Source organism: Pleurodeles waltl, chromosome 1_2 (genome assembly GCF_031143425.1).
Source record: "Pleurodeles waltl isolate 20211129_DDA chromosome 1_2, aPleWal1.hap1.20221129, whole genome shotgun sequence".
Lineage (NCBI taxonomy): Eukaryota > Metazoa > Chordata > Amphibia > Caudata > Salamandridae > Pleurodeles > Pleurodeles waltl.
The window spans coordinates 1,014,926,401-1,014,948,035 of record NC_090437.1 but is presented as its reverse complement, the minus strand read 5'-3'; the positions used below and the strand labels follow the sequence as shown (position 1 = coordinate 1,014,948,035).

Here is a 21,635-nt window from a genome sequence, read left to right as displayed (position 1 = left end):
TAAAATGGCCCAGTGATCTCAGTTCCTAACGACATATGCTATTTTTTAGGTCGAGGCTAACATAACATAAAACATCACCAGTGTAATAGAGTCTGCTACAAAGCACTACGCCCGAAAGTGCTGTCATCGGCAGGCTAGCATGTGACACTTGGTTATGTGCTAAGACAATGATGGGAAATGAGTGTATATTGTCATCTGTTTCTTCGAGTCCTGTACCCAAACTCGTGTTCAAGTTAATCCCTTTAAGTGACTGAGGGGACTGCATGGTGAAGTTCTGGGTTTATTCTCGAATCCTGTACCACAGCAGTGGCAAGCTGGTGCAAATTGCCCCAATAGCCCCGCCTTGCTGTGAGTGTGATGGCATTTGATATACTTGTACATATTTCAGTTGTGCGGGATGGGCACTGTGAGAACTCGTTGAGAGCATTATTGGAAAAAGCTAGTTTACTTTTCAGCATTTTTGTAGCCAGGTTGGAGAGGTAGTGTTTGTAACGTGTAGAAAGACTTATCAACAGATAACTACAGCCAGGTAAGAGTGTTTGTGTCTTCAGATGTCTGAGAAGTTGACAAGGGGCGCACTGTGATATGCTCTCAGTCTCACTTAGTTTTACTTACAGCACTGTCTTTTTATTTTAATCACTGTGAATGTGAGACAGGCCCTTGGAAGTCAAACATACAAGCTCTGCTATTACTGATTTTGACTTTTGAATTAAAAATATTGTTACTCATCTTTCACCGACCTGTTAGATCTCACCAGAGTGCATTGTTACAAATGGTTTTGGTTACATGATTTTGTATAGTGGTCTGTTGGACAATTTCTTGGCTTCTTCGCGCTATTTATTTCTTAATGTTGTATAGTGCCCTGTGTTATTTTCAGTTACTTTATAGCAGTGTTGGCATGACTATGTACAAATGAATGACGACCCAAGGAACAAAGGCATGCTGTAATCTGATTGGTTGCGTGTAGCCAATGTCCAGTGCTGTTCGGTTGTGGCCCTCTAACTGTGGTGAGGCACAAAATTGCTGGTGTGTGTGTGTGTGTGTGTGTGTGTGATACGTGCAACAGTAGAGGCCACCTTACCTGCGCTTCTTCCCTCAATCAGCACGTTCTTTCAAGACACTCAAACACCTTGTCACATACCATTCGTCACAGTCTTTAGCACCTCCTGCACCCAGTCCAACAATCATTATTGGTGCTCCCACTCCCATGTCCTCCTCCTCGGATTCCCTCATTACCACCCAGCAAACATGCTCTTCATCTCTCCATAGCCACCCCCACCCCGCACATACATTTCATTTGTATTATAGCGCAGGTAGTGGCTGACTTTACTAATGTACTCAGCTATTCACATAAAATACAGATTTGCTCTTTGCAGTAGTCACTTCTGCTCTTCTTTGTGGCACTAAAACTGCCACTAGACAAAAGTCTGATCCTTTTGTAGCAGAAACATAATCACAAGACTTACTTGACTTTGTTATTGCTGCCTAAAAGCTACAGTTGAAATGCTACAGTTGAAGTATGTGCACTGCTTTGAAGACGCAAGCTGCAACTGCAAGACAACTGGTGGCAAATATATATATCACTTTTATATGTGGGTCTGGTTTTCCCATGGCCGATTGCAGCTCCCAGGGAAACCACACATGCACTGACAAAAGTGATATATATATATATATCTATCTATCTCTATATAGATCTATCCATGTAGATAGACATATCTATCTACATGGATTGATATATCTATATATAAATCTATATATAGATCTGTATTTTTTTTGGTAGTTGTGGGGTTTCCTTGGGGGGCAAAATGGCCCCCAGGGAAACCCTACAACTACTAAAAAAAAAATGTCCCCACATGGGGTGGCCCTGCCTACCCCCTGTCAATTTCGTTGTTTTTTTTCAAATTAGCCCCTGGGGGTGGTGCGATTGCGCCCCCCCCCCCCCCCAGGGGGCCCCAACATTGAAATTTAAAAATATGGCCCTGGGGGGATGTTTTCCGAGGGGGGGCCGACCCCCCCCCCCCCCCCAAGTGAAATCCCTGGTGTCTAGTGGCGTTTCCTGGCCTCGAGGGCCAGGAAACACATTCAGGAAGGCCTTGTATGAAAGGGGAGAGTCTCCCCTTTCATACGAGGCCTTCCCGAACGTGGGGAAGGCCGTTTGGGGCCGTTTTCCCCATCGGAGCAGGAAGCGGCCCTACGGCTGCTTCCTGCTCCGATGGGGAAAACAACACTGTGACGTCAGCGTGCCTCAGGGCGCACTGACGTCACAAAGGGGCAGGTGGGGGGCTGGGGGGAGACACAGAAGCTCTTCCGTGTCTCCCAGGGCTTAAAAAAAAAAACGAAAATCCATTTTCGAACCCCCTCCCTTGTGTCGGCCACTGGTCGTGACCCGCACCAGGGATGTAGTGCGGGCGTCGGCCAGTGGCCGACGCCCGCATTAAAGGGGTTAACTTAACTTTTTTGTTGTTTTCATTTAATCTGTCAGTTACTATATATGTAGCTACCTGAAGGAGAATATTTTGCTTTTTTAGCCACACCTTTAACCCCGCCCCACACTCATTGACTCCGCCCTCATTGCACGCAGCATCAGTCACCATACTTTTTTTTAATGCACTTCGACCGCTGTAAAGAAATGGCTCCCTGTTGCAGTTACCCCCCACTTTTTGCCTGATACTGATGCCGACTTGACTGAGAAGAGTGCTGGGACCCTGCTAACCAGGCCCCAGCACCAGTGTTCCTTCACCTAAAATGTACCATTGTATCCACAATTGGCACACCCTGGCATTCAGATAAGTCCCTTGTAACTGGTACTTCTAGTACCAAGGGCCCTGATGCCAAGGAAGGTCTCTAAGGGCTGCAGCATGTCTTATGCCACCCTAGAGACCCCTCACTCAGCACAGACACACTGCTTACAAGCCTGTGTGCGCTAGTGAGAACAAAATCAGTAAGTCGACATGGCACTCCCCTCAGGGTGCCATGCCAGCCTCTCACTGCCTATGCAGTATAGGTAAGACACCCCTCTAGCAGGCCTTACAGCCCTAAGGCAGGGTGCACTATACCATAGGTGAGAGTACCAGTGCATGAGCATGGTACCCCTACAGTGTCTAAACAAAACCTTAGACATTGTAAGTGCAGGATAGCCATAAGAGTATATGGTCTGGGAGTCTGTCAAACACGAACTCCACAGCACCATAATGGCTACACTGAAAACTGGGAAGTTTGGTATCAAACTTCTCAGCACAATAAATGCACACTGATGCCAGTGTACATTTTATTGTAAAATACACCACAGAGGGCACCTTAGAGGTGCCCCCTGAAACTTAACCAACTATCTGTGTAGGCTGACTGGTTCAAGCAGCCTGCCACACTAGAGACATGTTGCTGGCCCCATGGGGAGAGTGCCTTTGTCACTCTGAGGCCAGTAACAAAGCCTGCACTGGGTGGAGATGCTAACACCTCCCCCAGGCAGGAACTGTGACACCTGGCGGTGAGCCTCAAAGGCTCCCCCCTTTTGTCACAGCCCAGCAGGGCACTCCAGCTTAGTGGAGTTGCCCGCCCCATCCGGCCACGGCCCCCACTTTTGGCGGCAAGGCTGGAGGGAACAAAGAAAGCAACAAGGAGGAGTCACTGGCCAGTCAGGACAGCCCCTAAGGTGTCCTGAGCTGAAGTGACTCTAACTTTTAGAAATCCTCCATCTTGCAGATGGAGGATTCCCCCAATAGGATTAGGGATGTGACCCCCTCCCCTTGGGAGGAGGCACAAAGAGGGTGTACTCACCCTCAGGGCTAGTAGCCATTGGCTACTAACCCCCCAGACCTAAACACGCCCTTAAATTTAGTATTTAAGGGCTCTCCCTGAACCTAGAAATTAGATTCCTGCAACTACAAGAAGAAGGACTGCCTAGCTGAAAACCCCTGCAGCGGAAGACCAGAAGACGACAACTGCCTTGGCTCCAGAACCTCACCGGCCTGTCTCCTGCCTTCCAAAGATCCTGCTCCAGCGACGCCTTCCAAAGGGACCAGCGACCTCGACATCCTCTGAGGACTGCCCCTGCTTCGAAAAGACAAGAAACTCCCGAGGACAGCGGACCTGCTCCAAGAAAGGCTGCAACTTTGTTTCCAGCAGCCTTGAAAGAACCCTGCAAGCTCCCCGCAAGAAGCGTGAGACTTGCAACACTGCACCCGGCGACCCCGACTCGGCTGGTGGAGATCCAACACCTCAGGAGGGACCCCAGGACTACTCTGATACTGTGAGTACCAAAACCTGTCCCCCCTGAGCCCCCACAGCGCCGCCTGCAGAGGGAATCCCGAGGCTTCCCCTGACCGCGACTCTTTGAATCCAAAGTCCCGACGCCTGGGAGAGACCCTGCACCCGCAGCCCCCCAGGACCTGAAGGACCGGACTTTCACTGGAGAAGTGACCCCCAGGAGTCCCTCTCCCTTGCCCAAGTGGAGGTTTCTCCGAGGAACCCCCCCCTTGCCTGCCTGCAGCGCTGAAGAGATCCCGAGATCTCTCATAGACTAACATTGCGAACCCGACGCCTGTTTCTACACTGCACCCGGCCGCCCCCGCGCCGCTGAGGGTGAAATTTCTGTGTGGGCTTGTGTCCCCCCCGGTGCCCTACAAAACCCCCCTGGTCTGCCCTCCGAAGACGCGGGTACTTACCTGCGAGCAGACCGGAACCTGGGCACCCCCTTCTCTCCATTCTAGCCTATGCGTTTTGGGCACCACTTTGAACTCTGCACCTGACCGGCCCTGAGCTGCTGGTGTGGTGACTTTGGGGTTGCTCTGAACCCCCAACGGTGGGCTACCTTGGACCAAGAACTGAACCCTGTAAGTGTCTTACTTACCTGGTAAAACTAACAAAAACTTACCTCCCCCAGGAACTGTGAAAATTGCACTGTGTCCACTTTTAAAACAGCTATTTGTCAATAACTTGAAAAGTATACATGCAATTTTTATGATTTAAAGTTCCTAAAGTACTTACCTGCAATACCTTCCGAATGAGATATTACATGTAGAATTTGAACCTGTGGTTCTTAAAATAAACTAAGAAAAGATATTTTTCTATACAAAAACCTACTGGCTGGATTTGTCTCTGAGTGTGTGTACCTCATTTATTGCCTATGTGTATGTACAACAAATGCTTAACACTACTCCTTGGATAAGCCTACTGCTCGACCACACTACCACAAAATAGAGCATTAGTATTATCTATTTTTACCACTATTTTACCTCTAAGGGGAACCCTTGGACTCTGTGCATGCTATTCCTTACTTTGAAATAGCACATACAGAGCCAACTTCCTACAACCGCTGGTTATGATACCAAAAATATTGGTGCCTAAATATTGCCTGACAAGAATACGGTGTTGTAAACATAGCAAAAATATCATCCCATTTGAGTTAATACCAGAATATCCAAACCCAGGAGGGTGCCATTTTTGTAAGCAATATTTAGGCCATGATAGTTACTTAATGTGATAATTTTGTTAATAAATAATCTGACATATGCAAACAACTTGATTTTCCTTTGGCTGCTTCCAGATGCAGTTTTCCAAGCTTGCTGCTATTAGTGGTAAAGCTGAGAGTAAAACCAAATGCTCGTTGGTGCACTAGCTCAAAGCTAAGCAAAGAATGTACATAAAAAGTGTGCCTCACTTTCAACCACTTTGAAAGTGGCTGGAGAGCATTAAGACCAGCAGCTGCCAGTCAGTACGGGCTGAGGGGCTATGCCCTCACCTTTTTTCAGGACAAGACGAGTGTCAGGCTGAACATAGATCAGCCTAACATACTCTTCTGGCTCCGACCAGGCAGCCAGGAGCTAGACATGCGCTAAGTGTGCAGACTCTTGGCTGCCTGAACTGAACTTTTTGGGACTGAAGAAGTCGCAGCTCCTGTGGGCGTGACCATTCTGCCTGGCAAAGGTGCCTCGAGGCCCTCCCCCTTGTGATGAGAGGGAGCGTCACTGATTGCCTCTGTCCTGGGCTCTTCAGTTTTAAGCTTTGAAGTGCCCAGGGCCAATTGTCAATCAGTGACACCTTGTCACAGAGTGGGATGGGGTCAGTAGTCTCACTGAGCCCATCCCGCTCTGTGACAAGACTGGGAATTCTGCCTTCCGAAGGGTCAGCCAATGAGGGAAGACAGCAGTCCCAACCATCCAGGAACTTCCAAGGCGACACCCTGCCTCCCTTGTAAAATGACTGGCTGCCTCTGATTAAGACCTATTGCAGAAATACTAAACATGTAGTCCTGTCATGTCTACTTCACTCATTGGCTTTGCAGTATTTGGTTGTTGCTCTAGATATAGTTAACCATACTGAATCCGTGGAACGAACTGCAGCCCTCCCCTGCTAGCCGAATGCCTCTCAATGCAACGGAATGAGTAAACAGACCCATGTTTTTATCCCTAGCAGGCGCGCACCATTTTTGGTAAGACTTGTCACTGTCTGGTTGTCTGGAATTAGCTGCCTCCGGGCACGGCATCTTCTCGAGCTGCCACCAGGCTTAGCTTTCCCGCCAAAGCTTCTGACACTCATAGGCCGATAGCTGGGCCTGATGCATCGCATAGATCTGCACAAATCACTCCCTCCTCCCGCACGCTAATGTCTAATGGAAATTGATGCAGTGGTTTCTGCAGGAAACTACGTCACAACGTTCGGCAGTACGGAATGCACAGGTGCCGCCTGCATCGCCTGTGCACTGGTGGCTGCTGGATCTGATCCAGCGAGGTCTGGGAGTTTCCTGACTGGGAATGTGCTTTCTCATCGCAGACATTTGGGTGTTCCCCTTGGCTCCCCCCCTGCTCTAACGTGACAAACTATCGCAAGCCGAGTGAAGAAAACTTCCTCAGCACAACTTGGGGCAGTCTTTTTGTGATGGATTCCTTAACAAATTCTGTGTGGAAAGGAAACGGGATAAACAAATTTTGTTCCAGCGAGCTCCTGTTCCTGACTGAATAGCCCCAGCCCACTAACAAGTTGTTTTTCCTGTTGCGCAGAGCAGTATGGATCCCTTTGGAGGGTTTGGCCTAGCGCCCACGCGCTGCGTTATGCAATCCTCCGCGAACAAGAGCAAAAGCAATAATTTTGTTCTAAGAGTGTTGTCCGGGATAGTTGTTACGCAGTAATTAGAAGATGAATAAATTAGCAAGGTATGAGCTTGCACAGAGGGCCAAAAAGCAAGATACATTTTAAAGCTAATGAGTACAATCACCCACTTGTTTTTCATATTTTAATTTTGGAGGTTCTGTTTTCGTTGTGCCCCTTGCATCGTCAGGACAGAATATGCGTTTGCAGTCTGGCAGCCACATGTTTGGATTTAAATGGCACAACATGAATAGATTGGAATAATAAAACTGGTGTTCCAGTTGCACAACATCGTTTTGGTCCCATGCTTTAACAGTGTCTAGTCCTGTAAAGTATGATTTTGTATGGTGGTGAAATAGAATTCATTTCAGAGTGCACTGGCTTAGGACTAAAGGTAAGAGTCCTCAAAAAGGCCCAATTCACACTTCTTCTCTGAGTAGCTGTCTTTTGGGAGGGGAAATGAAAGGCTGCGCATGGAAGAGTTAAGGCAAGGCACTGTTCATGTGTACACCATCATGAGCCTTCTTCCAGACGGCAGTTTCCTGCTTCCTGATACCTACAGCCCCCCCATTCCACCCCCCCGCAGCACTCCATTTGCCCCAAGAACCGAAGTGCGATTCCAGGCATCCAGTAACAGCAGTACAGGAGAAATGCAGTACAGTAATATAACCACCGTACTCCATACTTAGATTGGGTTTTCTCATGAATTCGGATTTAACAATGTTTTCTCGAGGTCAGAATGCCTTACTGCTGGCAATTCGTTAGTCAGTCATACCAAAGCCTAGTTTAAGACACAACTGCTCACAGTTGGAGATATGTAAGGCCAACCCTCAGAGTCTTGGTTGCGTACTGTTGCTTTATGGTCTGGTGTGACTAGGACAGCAGTGATCTCATGAGCGAAATAACCACTCACCTGTTCAACCTCCCTAGTGTCTTTTAATACTAGGTATGTCTTCCAGAGGAGAAGAAAGGCTAAAGCCCTCGAAAAATAATAGTAGGTTGCTCCCCCGTCGCCTTAACTTGATCTGGCCACGTTGGGCCTATATGTCGTAGGTATGACTAAGTAAATAATTGCTTTGGGACACATTGATACCTGTGTGCAAGTAGTCCTTTTTTGTGAATGGTGAAACGTTTTGTGCACATTCACTTGCACAAGATCCTACAGTTACAAATGTTGTTCTGTAGTTTTCAGGGATTTTTCTAGTCATATACATAGTTTTCCCACACAAGTCCCTCATTCTAGTCCTTATCTACACAAATTGCAATATTTCAATGTGTGAAAATACCCTTTAGTTAATTTTACAGATGAAGAGAAGTTAGTAAAACGTGTGCAAAATTGTCTCCTTGATGGAATGATAAATGCACGTGTAGGTATTTATATGCACGATGACAGTTCTAAAACAGAGCACTGGGCATTAGGAGGAGGGTGCAGTTTTAGGGCATGTAAGACTTGCTTGCAGTGGGAATGTTGGTGTCCGTGTGGGGTAAGCCATTGGAGGGATTACTTCTTTATGTGGTTTCTTCCAGAAGTGATTATTACGTTTTTTTCATGAAGTGTAGTAACGAAGGTCTTTGACCTGTGTGCATTGGTTGAAGTTCCCTGGTATTTTTTTCAAGCATTTGTGTGAAGCCTGGCTGCTTGTGCTGTGTTCACTACCAGAATTGTTAATCTCCCCTGCTCCTTGGGGGGGCATAGTTTCGAATGCATGCAGTCAAGAATTACCAATAAATATATAGGTTAATTACCCATCTTTTCAAATATATGCTAATGTGAATGAATTAAAGGTATGAAGACGAGCATATAAATGGTTTCTATGAGCAAAATTATTTATCATATGTTTGTAGTGTAGTAGCAGTCACTATTCAATTACACCACAGCTTTTATTTCAGTATACAAGAGCTTCTTCTAATCAGATTGCATTTAACGTTTAGCAGACTGATATTCAAACACTGGCTTGCGCAGTAACCTTGAGCAAGACCATGCTAGTTGCTTGGTGTTCCTACCTCCTTAGCTAGGTTCATGGGCAGAGGTGCACAACTAAACATTATAAACAAGTTCCTTCTGCAGTGCTCCTGCCTTAAGTAGGCAGTGTCAGTCCGTGGCTAAGTTGCCGACTTTGGATTCAGGAGACAGCCTCACTTTCCAAAAAACTCTTGCATCTCGAAAATAACTAACCATAAACTAAGTGTGAATATGTTAATGATCATTTCTGCATACACAAGGAAAGTAAAACACTGTAGAAAGCAGCCAAACACTGAATACATCTTTTGTTGTCACACTTAAATCCTAGAAGTCACAAACATTAGCTACTTCGTCGTCTGTGACATGAACTCAATGCACCTCTTGATTGACCTCAGAAATCACTACCCATCCCTCTATGCAAAATCCTTATCCTACGCAACACCCTATATTTTCGAGTTTTTCTATCACTATCCTTGGCAACATTACAAGTAACCTCCTACAGCAGTGACATTGCATTGTTCTTCTATTAAATCCCTCTCCACAAATTCTTTTCCTCAATAGACATCAAAAGCTCCCAATGCTCAAGCGCTGAAAACTGTTCAAGTCCTCCTGATGTTCAAAAACACCACCTATTCCTGATGCTCTTGATCGCTTCTACCTCTTTGACCTCCATCTCTTCCTCAGCAAGGTCCATTAAAGAGCAGCGGCACTTCAACTGCAAGACACTGTTGATCGACACAACCTTTCATGCTCCTATCATTCGAGTCTCACCCCCCATTTTAGGTCTGGAAATGCAAATTTTCAGGTTATTGAGAATGACATTTAATGAAAATTGCTGACAAAGACTGACCTCTGTCTTTTAATCGTCCTCCGTCATTCAGTAGCCATCCACTGCCCATGACCTATGCATCTCCCTTTCTGCTAGCTTTATCGTTTCACATACGGTCCTTGCTTAGTACCCCTAATTTGTTGGTGATAGTACTCCCAGATGGATTTACATAATTCTGATGGATGTTTCTAGCTGCAGGTTCCTCATCTTTTTGATCTTTCCACAAGTGCTAAACTTGCTCTGGAAAACTTCCCAGCAACACTTCTGCATGATAGCTTTTTTAGCTGTGTGGTTGCTTCTTGGCTCTGCACTGCTCCAAAAGTAGCAGTCATGCTGACGTCCGGTCCTTTCTTTCCATGCCTTCCAATATGGATCCGGAGCTCTGCTCTCACCGTTTCTGCAGTGTGCTAAGGAACCATGTTGTCTCCAAAAACTACAGGTTTCAAACTGTGCTGATACTGCAGGTAGTGGATATTGGTCATGAACCGGCATAAGGAGTGTCTCTAGGGCCTGGGCTCCAGCCACAATGTAAGTTGTGCAACAAGTGTGCTCTAGTACACCATCAGCAGGTGACCCTGGATCTAGAGAAACTTATAAACTTGTAAACTTTGCATTTGTATAGCGCAATACTCACCCGTCATACCGCTGTGGAACCCCTCATGGCTTTTTCCTGTGAGGCGCCCACTCCTGGGTACCCCCAGGGTGAAGCCAGGCATCCAAGCGCTGTGTGGAGATTAAGCAAGGTATTGCCCAGAGTTACAGAGTGGGACCCATGAATTAGATTAGGCACTGAGGCAAGAATTATCTGGTCCAAGGGAATTGAGCCCAAGACCCACGAGGCGGGAATTGAACCCTGGTCCCGGGCCAGATCTCTGCATCAGGGTCTGCCGCTCTAACCATTGTGCCACACTTCTCCAGAGGCAAAGCATTACATTGCATAACAGAAGAGGTTGTGCTAATAGCACAACACCTGTCCCAGATTGCCCAGCATGAGGGCTGACTCTCCGACACTGTTCTAATCTTGCAAGAGTCAGCTGGGGATTTGCAGTGGTGGTAAGCAGACATCCACCTGACCTGTGGAAGACTACTTTCTCTTCTTCCACCCAGAGCTAACAGTGGTGAGAGATGTGTAGCTGTGTTTTGTGGGGTCACCTCAGGTGCTATGGAGATCAGAGGAATCTGCGGAAAGCCAGCTTCACATCAACCTCTTACAGCTGTGGCAATCTGTTAAGCCCTAAAAGCCTTCCTGCTGTCCAACAAGGAGAGTTTGGTACAGAGTCCTTATTTACAACATCTCTGCCGTGTAGTATTTCAACAAATAGGGTAGCGTGAGGTCCTGGGCCTTTTCCAAGCACACTCTGTCTCTGGAAGAGACTGATCTATCATGTCTTCTTCCTGGTCGCCAACCACCTAGCAGGGCCCTTAAATGCCAGAGAAGAAGAGGTGAGCAAAACTCTTCAGGCTAACCACAAGAGGCATGTCTACCCCAAGGTGGCATAGGGCATTTTCAGTGAGTGGGGAGAGCCCTCTGGATCTATTGGATCTATTAGATCTGGATCCATTGACCACCTTTGAGAATGCAGTGTAGGTTGTTTTGCACATTGGAATTTTCTCCTCGGCTTTCTCTAGGGCGTGCATTTCAGCTGGAGTGGAATGTAGAACACCTGATAATGCACTTACATCCTCTCTTTCCTGCTGTGGGTACTAAAGATCATAACACAAAAGACCTTTTGAATTCCCTGAACTGAGTCCGGAGAGAGTGGCACCTGGAGCTTCTGAACCTGAGCATCTGTTTTCTGATCAGACTTCCACTTGGGGAGGACTTCCTCTCCCAGCAATAGGCTAGGTTAATGCATCTGAGTCTCCACAACTTATATTTCCATGTGTGGAGGTTGAGCTGGGTCAGTTAAATGTCTTCAACCTTCCCTACCAAAGTGATGGATGTCTTCTTTGCAGCCAAACATCCTTCTACTAAGTTAATCTGTGCTGAGCACTGGAATAGTTAATTGCTTGGTGTGGTGATTGAATACCGATCCCGTGCAGGCTAGACATTCTTGATGTGCATGACCATTAGGCCCGTGCAGGTTGCTCCTTCAGACTATTGTTGCTGGAAAAGGTCTTCTCCACCATTACACCAGCATGCTGTATAAGTTAACTGCAGGCACTGCCAGCCCTTCATCCATATACCACCCAGATAACTTGATGCCGAGAACCAGAAAATATTTTTTCCCGAAAATTGTAACACACTTGCAAACTGTCCAATCGTTCAAATTGCTGCCTTTCTTTTGTACTGCCTCATCCCTGAAAAGAGGAGAGGTTCCTTCTCCTTGACCCTAAAAAGAATATTGAGTTTAGACCACTCATTTGATCATCAATTCTTTATTGGGGTGCCAGGAGAAAAGAATGGGAAGGACCAGGTTGAGATGAATATTCCTCTTTATCGGAGTCTGCTATGCCCTGGCCAGGAACAACCTGTGGAAGGCCTGTGGCGGCTACAAATGCGTTGGCACTGGGAATGCTTGTTCTTTACACTTGATTAGCTACTACATAGATGTTGAAACATATGTCCAGGAAACAGTATTGTCTCAACAGCCAGGTCCAGCAAGAAGGTTACTTACCCAGCTTAGTCTTGCAGGACTTTTGGATTTAAGCCCACTTTACAGACCCTCCACCTTAGAAGTACTGCTTTGATAGTTATTCAAAGTGTGGGGAATCTGTGGTTAGAAGTAGCCATCAGATGAACAAATTACATACCTTTGACAATGCCAATTCCTGGTGGATACTCTAACCCCAAGATTCTCATTGCCCTCCCTCTTCTGTGAAGTGGCCCCCTTAATATCTAGGAAGGTCCCACGTTATAGATCAGCATGCTGTCGCCAACAATTTATGTATGCTTCACATTTGAAGGTGTGGCAAGGGAAAGAGATAAGAAACCAAGTTCAGACATTCAGGGGTTGCATTTATGTGTTTTCCGTCCTTCACATGCAGGGTGGGGAACCCCACAGTACCAGTGCACAGGAGCACTGCTTGACGTTTTCCAGATCCAGGCTGCAGCTTGGAGAATTTCCTAAAGTTGAGGAATCTGCAGTTTGAGTATCCACCAGAAAAAGCATTACCAAAGATAAGTAACTTGTTCATCATGCTCCTCCTCCTCTCCAACATCCAATACCCATGGCTACACCCCCAGCCAAGTCATGATCGATCTTTTTGCAATGAAACATTTAGAGGGTCGACTTGCCAAACGCATTAAGTATTGATGTTCACCGACCTTCTTTGCCTAAAACAGGTTATCACCATAATCCAATCCTGAATGTGCAAAGATAAGATCGATTGTGGCAAGCTTCAGCCCCATATGTAAGGAGAGTGCAAGAACATTGAAATTTTTGACCCAACTCACTCTACCTTCAATTCTGCAGCAATTAACTGTTTCTCCATCAGAGACAAAAAAAAACCAAGCATTTGCAATGCAATGGGTCGACCATTTGCTCAAGTTATAGCTATTAGCATTATAAATTAATAACTGGACTTTTCTTGCCACACAAACTGAAAATATAAAGTAAAACAGTTGACATAAGCAAGACAATTCAAAGCGCCACCGTGAGCGTGAAGGAGACAAACAAAACGAAATAGAAGTTTGCTCGCAGTCAAAGTTATTGGCAAACGTGCAATTATCCATGTAACAGGGTCGGTCCCCAAGGCGGTACCATAACCCCCCTTCGGAGGGACAAACAAACATGCGTCTACCAACGAAAGGAAAGGATTTTTGAAAGGCAAGCCCACAAACGAGTGATAGTAATGGGCCTGCAGTGGGCGTGGTTAAAAGCCCAGATACATACCATTATGTTGGAAAAGCAACGCTTGTGCGCTGCTATGCTCAACCTAAAAATTAGGCTGCTGGTGTTCGCAAAGTCTCCTATATAGAATCAAAGCTGTGCTCCCAACTCACCTATTTTGCTCAAAGCTCTGGTAGAAACAATACCTGCATAATGCCACAGCACAATTACTGAATCCTTTTTAATCCGTACAGTAACAACAATAGTCACAAATATTATTGCACCCATTTTAACTCTGCCAGTCACAAAATGATACTGATAAGGGTGTTCTATGCCTTTCTCTGTTTATTTAGTCAATACCTTGTAAGCCCAGCCTGGTCAGACGATACAATTTAAATTTTGGGCTCATTTTTCTCTAAAAGATTATCAACAAACATGTTTTAAAAATGCTGTTTTATCTTTGCAACTGTCTTCCTTTCAGAATGCATGGAATTTCTAATTATAGTCGGTTTCCTTCAGTCATTGGCTTGATTTTGAGTGACCCTTCAGCCACTGGCTGTTAGGTATATTCTTCCGTCTTCTGGGAAATGCTTATATTTAAATACATGAAAAGAAGTACACTAAATCATACTTTTGTCACATTCAGTTATTTTTCATAATTCACTTTATACAAAAGTTGTCCTTTGTTATTTTTCCACAACAAAACACTGATTCAATTTATGGCTAAATAACTAAGCTGCTAGTACAGCAAAGGGTTGTCCCTCTAATGGCTTCCATTGGACGAAACACCCTTTGTGTTGCTGACCTACAAATTCATCCACTGGCTTCCTGCTAACCTACAAATTCAGTGCACCCGTCGGCTTTTGCACAGCCAATAGCCAAGTTTAGAACTCCAAATGCAAGCCAGACCTACTGACTTTCCAAGTACTTGTCTCACTAGTGCTTCTTTCTGTTCATGGATATTATTGTTACGTGCTAAAAAAAAAAAGTAGCACTGATTAATTTGATAGCACTACAGGAGCATGATCGGTTACTAATTCGTACCGAATCGAGGTAAATACTCAAACACTTATTACAATTGGGATTTCAAGACATGCTATAATTATTACTGCACTCCGCCGATCCGTTACTTGCACGTTTTGTGTACGTAAATGCTGGTGGAATTAGTGCAGGGTAGAAAGCAGCCTTGTTAACGCAGCACATTGGATCAGAGCAAACGGTGTTACTATAGCGTGCTCTCCCGCGCAGTGCGAGGTGTGACGTGAAGTGGTAACGCCGCTCACTGGTGTAGCTGCATTTCTCACACAAAACTAATATTAGCCAGGGAAGACGGGTGTTTGCCTCCGTGTGCAAAGTGTTTATCGTGCCACTTAAGTGCACCAATGGAGGGGGTTAAGTGGCAGATTTTGCTCGCTGTGACGTCATATCAGTTGCTGTATTTGTATGCATGTTAGTGAGCGTAGGAGGGTCGCCCAGTTGCCTTATTTCGGAATAATACTGACAGAAAGCAGCCGTCCACATTTGATGATAGTGGCACTTATTACATTGTGTAAAATGGCTAATTGAGGTACACAAAGTGACTGAAGTGAACACAAAAATGACAGCTCTAACCACCATTGTCTTTTGTTTGTTTCTACAGCAAGTGACTGGCAGATGTTTTGGGGATAAGGACTTCCGGTCTGGATTGGAGAACGGCATCCTGCTGTGCGAGTAAGTCTTTCTCCTTTGGTTGAAAGTGGAAGCCTGATCCCCTGTGGCTCTTGGCGCTGCCTGCTTTCTGAATGACTGTTTTGTATTCTTGTACAGTGCCCGCTTCATTGCAGATCACTTTCAATATTGTCGTTTCTCTTAAGACAACACCCGGATGGGGGAAATTAAAGTTTTCAAAAGGGTTTTCTGCTGCACAGCTTGACTGTAGAGTTTCTGCGTAAAAACAAATGAATAAAAATAGTATTGGATAGATTCATGGTTTAAAAACTTGAACTTAGGCTGTTGCGCGTCCCGACTGTAAGTGGACATAGCCCATCCTCACAGGAGGATGTCTTTTTTAAATATTCAACTTATAAAGATGACTCTTTAGAGGTTAAATACTAAGTTTGTTATACCATGCCAGAGGGCCTCCATTTTGTCATCATTTTCCTTACGTGTCAATGTGTGAAAAACATCTCGACTCCGAAATATAAAGTGAAGGTGAGCCGAGCAAAGCTTAACTATATATTGCAGCCAGGGCCAGCGACAATCTGTTTGGCGCCCCTATTACTGCAGCCTAAGATTCCCTCACTACCACCCAGCAAATTGCCACTCATCTCTCCATAGCCCCTTTCTCACATACATTTCATTTGTTTTAAAGCACTGGTAAAGGCTGGCTTTACTCCTCTACTCAGCTACCCACATAAAAAACAGATCTGCCCTTTGCAGCAGGCATATTAACCCTCTGCGCTACTTTATGGTGAGGTAAAACTGCCACTAGACAGAACTCTGATCTCTCTCTCTCCCGCAGGACCATTAATCACAAGAGTTATCATGACACCTTTTTTTGCAGCCTGAAGGCTGGATGCACAAGAAACTCTGAAGCAGGTGCTTTAAAATCATATGTTATTGCTAAACTCAGTACCCCCCAACTTCAGGTCAGTGCCCAGTGCGTCCGCACCAGTTGCGCTGCCGTAAAGCCGGCACTGATTGCAGCTTCTGTTCTGGGAAAGATCACGAGTAGTCGAGCAATAAAAGCAAAACCAAACGATCACTCTGTTTCCCAAATACTTATAACTCAAATGCTCTTATTTGTACTGGTTCAACCATGTAATATAGATGGGCCTAATGGTGGGGAGTCAATCTTAAAATACCAGGACACACACTCATTGAGAACAGTTACTACATGCTCTGCCTCAAGCGACAGATGCACCTTTATTTATATCCTGGGGCCGGGCCAGACCCTCGGGGTGTGTCGCACACAATGTGTCGAAGTGGCCAGGTGGCTCACTATATCCCATATAACCTTTATTTAAAATGAAAAACAACACATAAATATATCAGAAAAGTTCAAATGTTCAACATCAGAGGCACATGGGTTGGTGCCTAACGAACAAAGTCTTTTAGCAGGTGATTAGGGCGTGGATTTTCTCTCAGTTCGTACGGATAACCCCGACTGGGTTCACTGGTCCCTACTATCCGCTCACTCCCTGATGCTGGCAGTTCTTACTTTCACTGGGAATCATCTCCGGTGCATTTCCTAGGGGTTTCTTTCCTCTTAATCAACGGCGCACTTCCCACATCTAGATCATCATGATTTCCTTCTTCCGTAAAGCTGGCTCCACCTTCTGTGATCTTTTTAAACAATAAGACATTTCTCAAAACTTGTCTTGTTCCTCTCTTGGTTGTTGTTATCATCCCCTTCACTCTTATCACTTCCCATGCTTCTCTCTCAAACGCAGTGCGATAGGTCCATCCAAGGTGTTGATCTCTAATTATGACCCATCTCCCACTTGAATGCAGAGTTCCACTGCTCTTTCATGACTGGCCCTCTCGTTATTGGTTCAATGTTTTTTCTGAGCTATGGATACATCCATCACTGCTGGTCCCCACTGTTGACTCACTGGAAGAAGATCTCATGTTTGTATTTTCATCAAAAAATCTGTGAGTGTGCACCCAGTCGTGCTGTTGGAATTTGTCATTATGCCCTTAAAAATTGTTGTAAGCAGCCTTCTAAGTCTTCTCCTTGCCCAGCCAGAATATGGAGAACTCTATTTGGCATTCTCATAAACCTCTCCACTTCTCCATTCGCCTGGGGCGATTGCGCGATTATTCGCCCATTGCAAGCATGAAGACCATGCAAATACTCCTTGAATTCTTGCCGTTGATGTGGGGTACAATTGTCTGTTTTAATCGCCGCAGGAAGCCCCAATAAGGCAAAAACTCTATTGAGAAGAGCTTTGACACATTCAAATCTGCAACAGTACTGCCCCAGCTCGATGGGGCTGGTGCCCACAATCAGTTTTGTTGATCAGCTGGGGCTGAAGTATGCCATGGTGGCACCCTCAAAAAGCACCTTCATGCCTCCAAAGGCTTGCGCTGTTTGGCTGTTCCACTTCCTCTTCTCTTCCTTCCGACTCAGTGCTCTGGGCGGTTCCAACAGTGTTGCCAGCTGGGGCATGAATCATCCAGAGTAGTTCGCCAAACCCAGGAAACTGTGCACCTCTAACTAATTCTAGGGAATGGTGGCAGCCTTGATGGCTTCCACCTTCTGGGGATCCACTTGAAGGCCCTTTTGTGAATATTGGTATCCAAAAAACTCCACCTCAATGGTATAAAAAGCACACTTCTGACAATGCAACGTCCGTCCTCTTTCTCCTGGCCTCGCCGACGTTGCCTTCAGTCTCTGGTGATGTTCCTCCAGGGTATCAGAAAATATCAAGATGTCATCACTCACGTTTACGACCCCTTTCAGTCCTGAGAGTTCTTCTCTTATGGCTTCCTGAAATACTTCTGCCGCCGACGATATGCCAAAACTGAGACGCCTAAACCTTCTGAGCCCTACCTGAGTACAGAATGTTATATACCGGCTGGACTTGTCTGACATCAGTTGGTGGTACCCTGAGTTGAGGTCAATTTTAGAAAACCAGCTGGCTCCATTTAGATCCACTACAATCTCGTCTTTGGATGCGTCTTCCTTCTTTATAGCCTGATTGGGCAGTTTCATGTCCACACATAGTCTAATGGCCCAGGCTGTTTAGGCTTCAGAACAATGACCAACAGTGACACCCATAGAGTTGTCCCTGTTACCTTCTCACTTACCCCCGCTTGTTCCAGCTCTTATTCCACCAGTGGTCTTAGATGAAACAGCACCCTACAATGACTCAATGCCCTTAGGCGCACTCTTTTGTCAATATGGAGTTTAACTTGTACGTCTTTCAAACACTCAAGGCCCTTGAATAGCCTCTGGAATTCCTCTAGCACATTGTCTGCATTAGACCAATGCACCTGCTTTGTAAAGAATACCAATCCCAAGTGTTCCGCAGTATGACAACTGAACAGAGTGCCCATTTCATCCTGGGCTACATGGAATTTTGCTCTTCTGTTGTCTCCATGTCTGATCTCCACTTTGATAACTTCTTGCAGCGCAAGAGGGTCAGTGCCCCCGTAAGTATATATCCTAGCTTTCGTGGGACGTATTTCAGGCTTTGGGTCTAGCCTCCTGAACTGCCTCACATTTATAACGTTCACTAAAGCGCCAGTGTCTCAGTGCTGTGATCATTTTCCTGCCAGTGTCCACCTGACACATGAGAGGAGGTTATTTTTTTTGTTTGTCTCTTCTGGGGTGCGGCATACTTTTGCAGAGTAATTTAGTCACCCTCATTTAAGGCATGTCCTTCTTTGCACCAGGCACTATTCCACAACTCCCACACCCTTTTTCGCCCTATCTTGCATTGACACTTTCTGTTGCCAGTTGTCCTTGTATTGCATCTACCAGTTTCTCTTTTACCTTGCTCCCTTGCGTTGACGATGGGGCTGATGCACAGTGTGCTAGAGCAGATTCCGTTACCCCAGCACGGCTACATGCCAGCTCCTGGGAGCGTGCCAATATTAAGATATTGTCCAATGAGATTCCAGGGTGCCTTGAATGAGTTGTTTGGGTTGGGCGAGCCACGTCTGTGAATCAGCTGCGCCCTAATTTCGTCGTCTGTCAGTTCCTGTACAAATGCCTGACAACTTGCATAGGCATGCAAAGAGTCCATTGACTCTCCTCCTGTCTGCCTGGCTTGTCTTAGCTTACATTTTTCGTAGTCCGGGTTAAGCTGTGGGTCAAAATACCTGTTCAGGGCTGCCACGTCGTGTCCATGTCATCATCGGACCCAGTGTTAGGCAATCTTCAAACAGTTCCTACAGCTCATCACCCCCCATTTGGAACATCATGGACTTCTTCACCTCGCCATCCATTTCATGTGTGGCCCGAAAGTAGTGCTGCAATCTTCCGATCCATTTGCCCCGTCGCGGCGCAGCTGTCGCACTATCTGCCAACTGACTGAATGGCAAAAACAACAGAAGATGGACGGAATGCAGAGCAATTCAAACATTCACCCCAGTCACAGATCTGGGTTTAATCCATTGTCTTTTTTGCTTGTCATGCCATTCCAGTTGGACCCAGCCATATGCAAATTAGTCTTGACCCTGTTCCCCATGGGAACAGTCCAGCCCGAACTGCCAGGCCAGATCCTCCCTGAACCAGAAACAAGCATCCTGGGACCTGTTTCAGGGTATCATCCTTCATCAGCCAGGCTAACTTGAATCTGGTGGCATAGCAAGCACATGTTTGTTTACTTTTGTTGCCGTAAGTGCGCCGAGTATGCCCAGATGTGGGTCTCGGGCTCACTGTGCCACTGGATTCCAGCTTTTGGAATATTGCAAGCTGCACACACCATTTAGCACCCTCTTCCAACTTGCACCGTTGGTTCCCCCAGTCTTTTGCAACTCTTTCACTTTTTGCATTGCATGTCTTTGTTTGCCAGCAGGTACTCACAGAATTCATCATCATAGCTCTTTTATCTGTCTTCCAGGCCCCCTACAGCTTGCCACGTGGTCCTCTTGCCTGGCATCTCCACGTATTTGGTGATGAGGACCACATGGCCCGCTCTGGAGTGGGCTCTGGCATCGTGCAGCTCTTGGCACTCCTCCAGCAGCTGCACTCCAGCACTTGAAGGTGCTTCCCTGTCTCGCTGGGCCGTCCGCCTGAGGTGTGCTTCACCACTGCCTGCGGTCGCACTCCTCACACCGCACCGCCTCAGTGTGCGACCACGCTCTGTCCTCCCCGCATACTTCGCACTGGCTGACATATGCAGTAGGGTGCACCGCGGATCCTGCCTCGTCGCCAATGTACTGGTTCAACCGATAGACAGGCTGGTGGGGAATTAATACTGAAATAACAGGGCGGGCACGCAGTGGGAACTGTTACCATGTGTCCAGCCTCGAGCTGCAAATGCACCTTTATTTATGCCTTTGGCCCGCGCCTGGCCTAGTGGTGTGTGCCACACACAATGTATCACAGTGGGCAGGTGGCTCACTACAGTATTGTTGTCGGTCCCTTTGGAAGCCAAGGCACTCCAACTGTTATTGATCTATAGTAGATCCAGACAGGCAAACATCCCTGTGTGGCACAGTGGGCCACTTTCGGACTTAAAATATCTGCCTGTTTTGCAAACATTTGTGTAAAACGAGAATCCCAGCATGCCCAGCAGGTTTCTCCCAAGCTAAAGCAGCCATGGTTTGTGTAACTTGAAGGTGACTGCTTCAGTGTCAGCAGGGATGGCTCCGCATTTCATTTTCCACGATCTATTAAGTCACCAACTTTGGATATAAATTGTTTTATATATAAATAGATGTGTACATCTTTATTTGTCACAATTCTTGGTTCTAGCCTTTCCCCTGCGCATGTTACAAAAGTGACTATTAAGTTGATATTACTGTAGCGCACTGTGCCTTTTGTATTCGCATCACAGCACGCTTGGCAATTGTGGCGCCTTCATCAACTCCATCGGGTATATGTGCTAAAACAGTCATTGTTATCATTACCCAGGTGACTGATTACTCATTTTCGACCCGGAAGTATAGAAGCTTGCTTGGGTTTCATCTCGTTACCTGGTGGGTCTCTCGGCAGGCCACAGCCAGATGACCTGTGTTGTCGCTGCGTTTCTGCCATCATTTTAATCCAGTCCCGATCGAGCCCTGGCAAGAAAACAAACAAAACAAAAAACATTCTATGCTAGTAACGTGTACTGTTCCAGTCCAAGTCCACGGTTCAGCAGAATACTTGGAACGCTCCTAATATAGTATTTTGTTTCAGTCTCATTAAACTGTTGTTTGAGAGACGCCCCTGCTGGATTAGGCTTTCTGTCAGCAGGCCTGGCGGGATTTGGGAGGTGCTTCGCGTTTTTGCTGCGTCTGGGCAGAATTGGAAGCCCACAGGAGCTCAGCTTGATGGATCTAGATTTCTTTT

The 21,635-nt window shown here is 46.2% G+C and overlaps 1 protein-coding gene across 4 annotated transcripts in view; it reads left to right on the top strand.

The window, feature by feature from the left end:
- The window catches only part of LIMCH1 (LIM and calponin homology domains 1), a 662,913-nt gene that overhangs the window by 183,748 nt on the left and 457,530 nt on the right, over nucleotides 1–21,635 (top strand). For all 4 annotated transcript variants that reach the window (XM_069201855.1, XM_069201848.1, XM_069201843.1 and 1 more), the window contains exon 2: nucleotides 15,288–15,358. In XM_069201855.1, coding sequence (XP_069057956.1) covers nucleotides 15,288–15,358 — 71 coding nt within the window. The remainder of the gene's footprint in view (nucleotides 1–15,287; nucleotides 15,359–21,635) is intronic.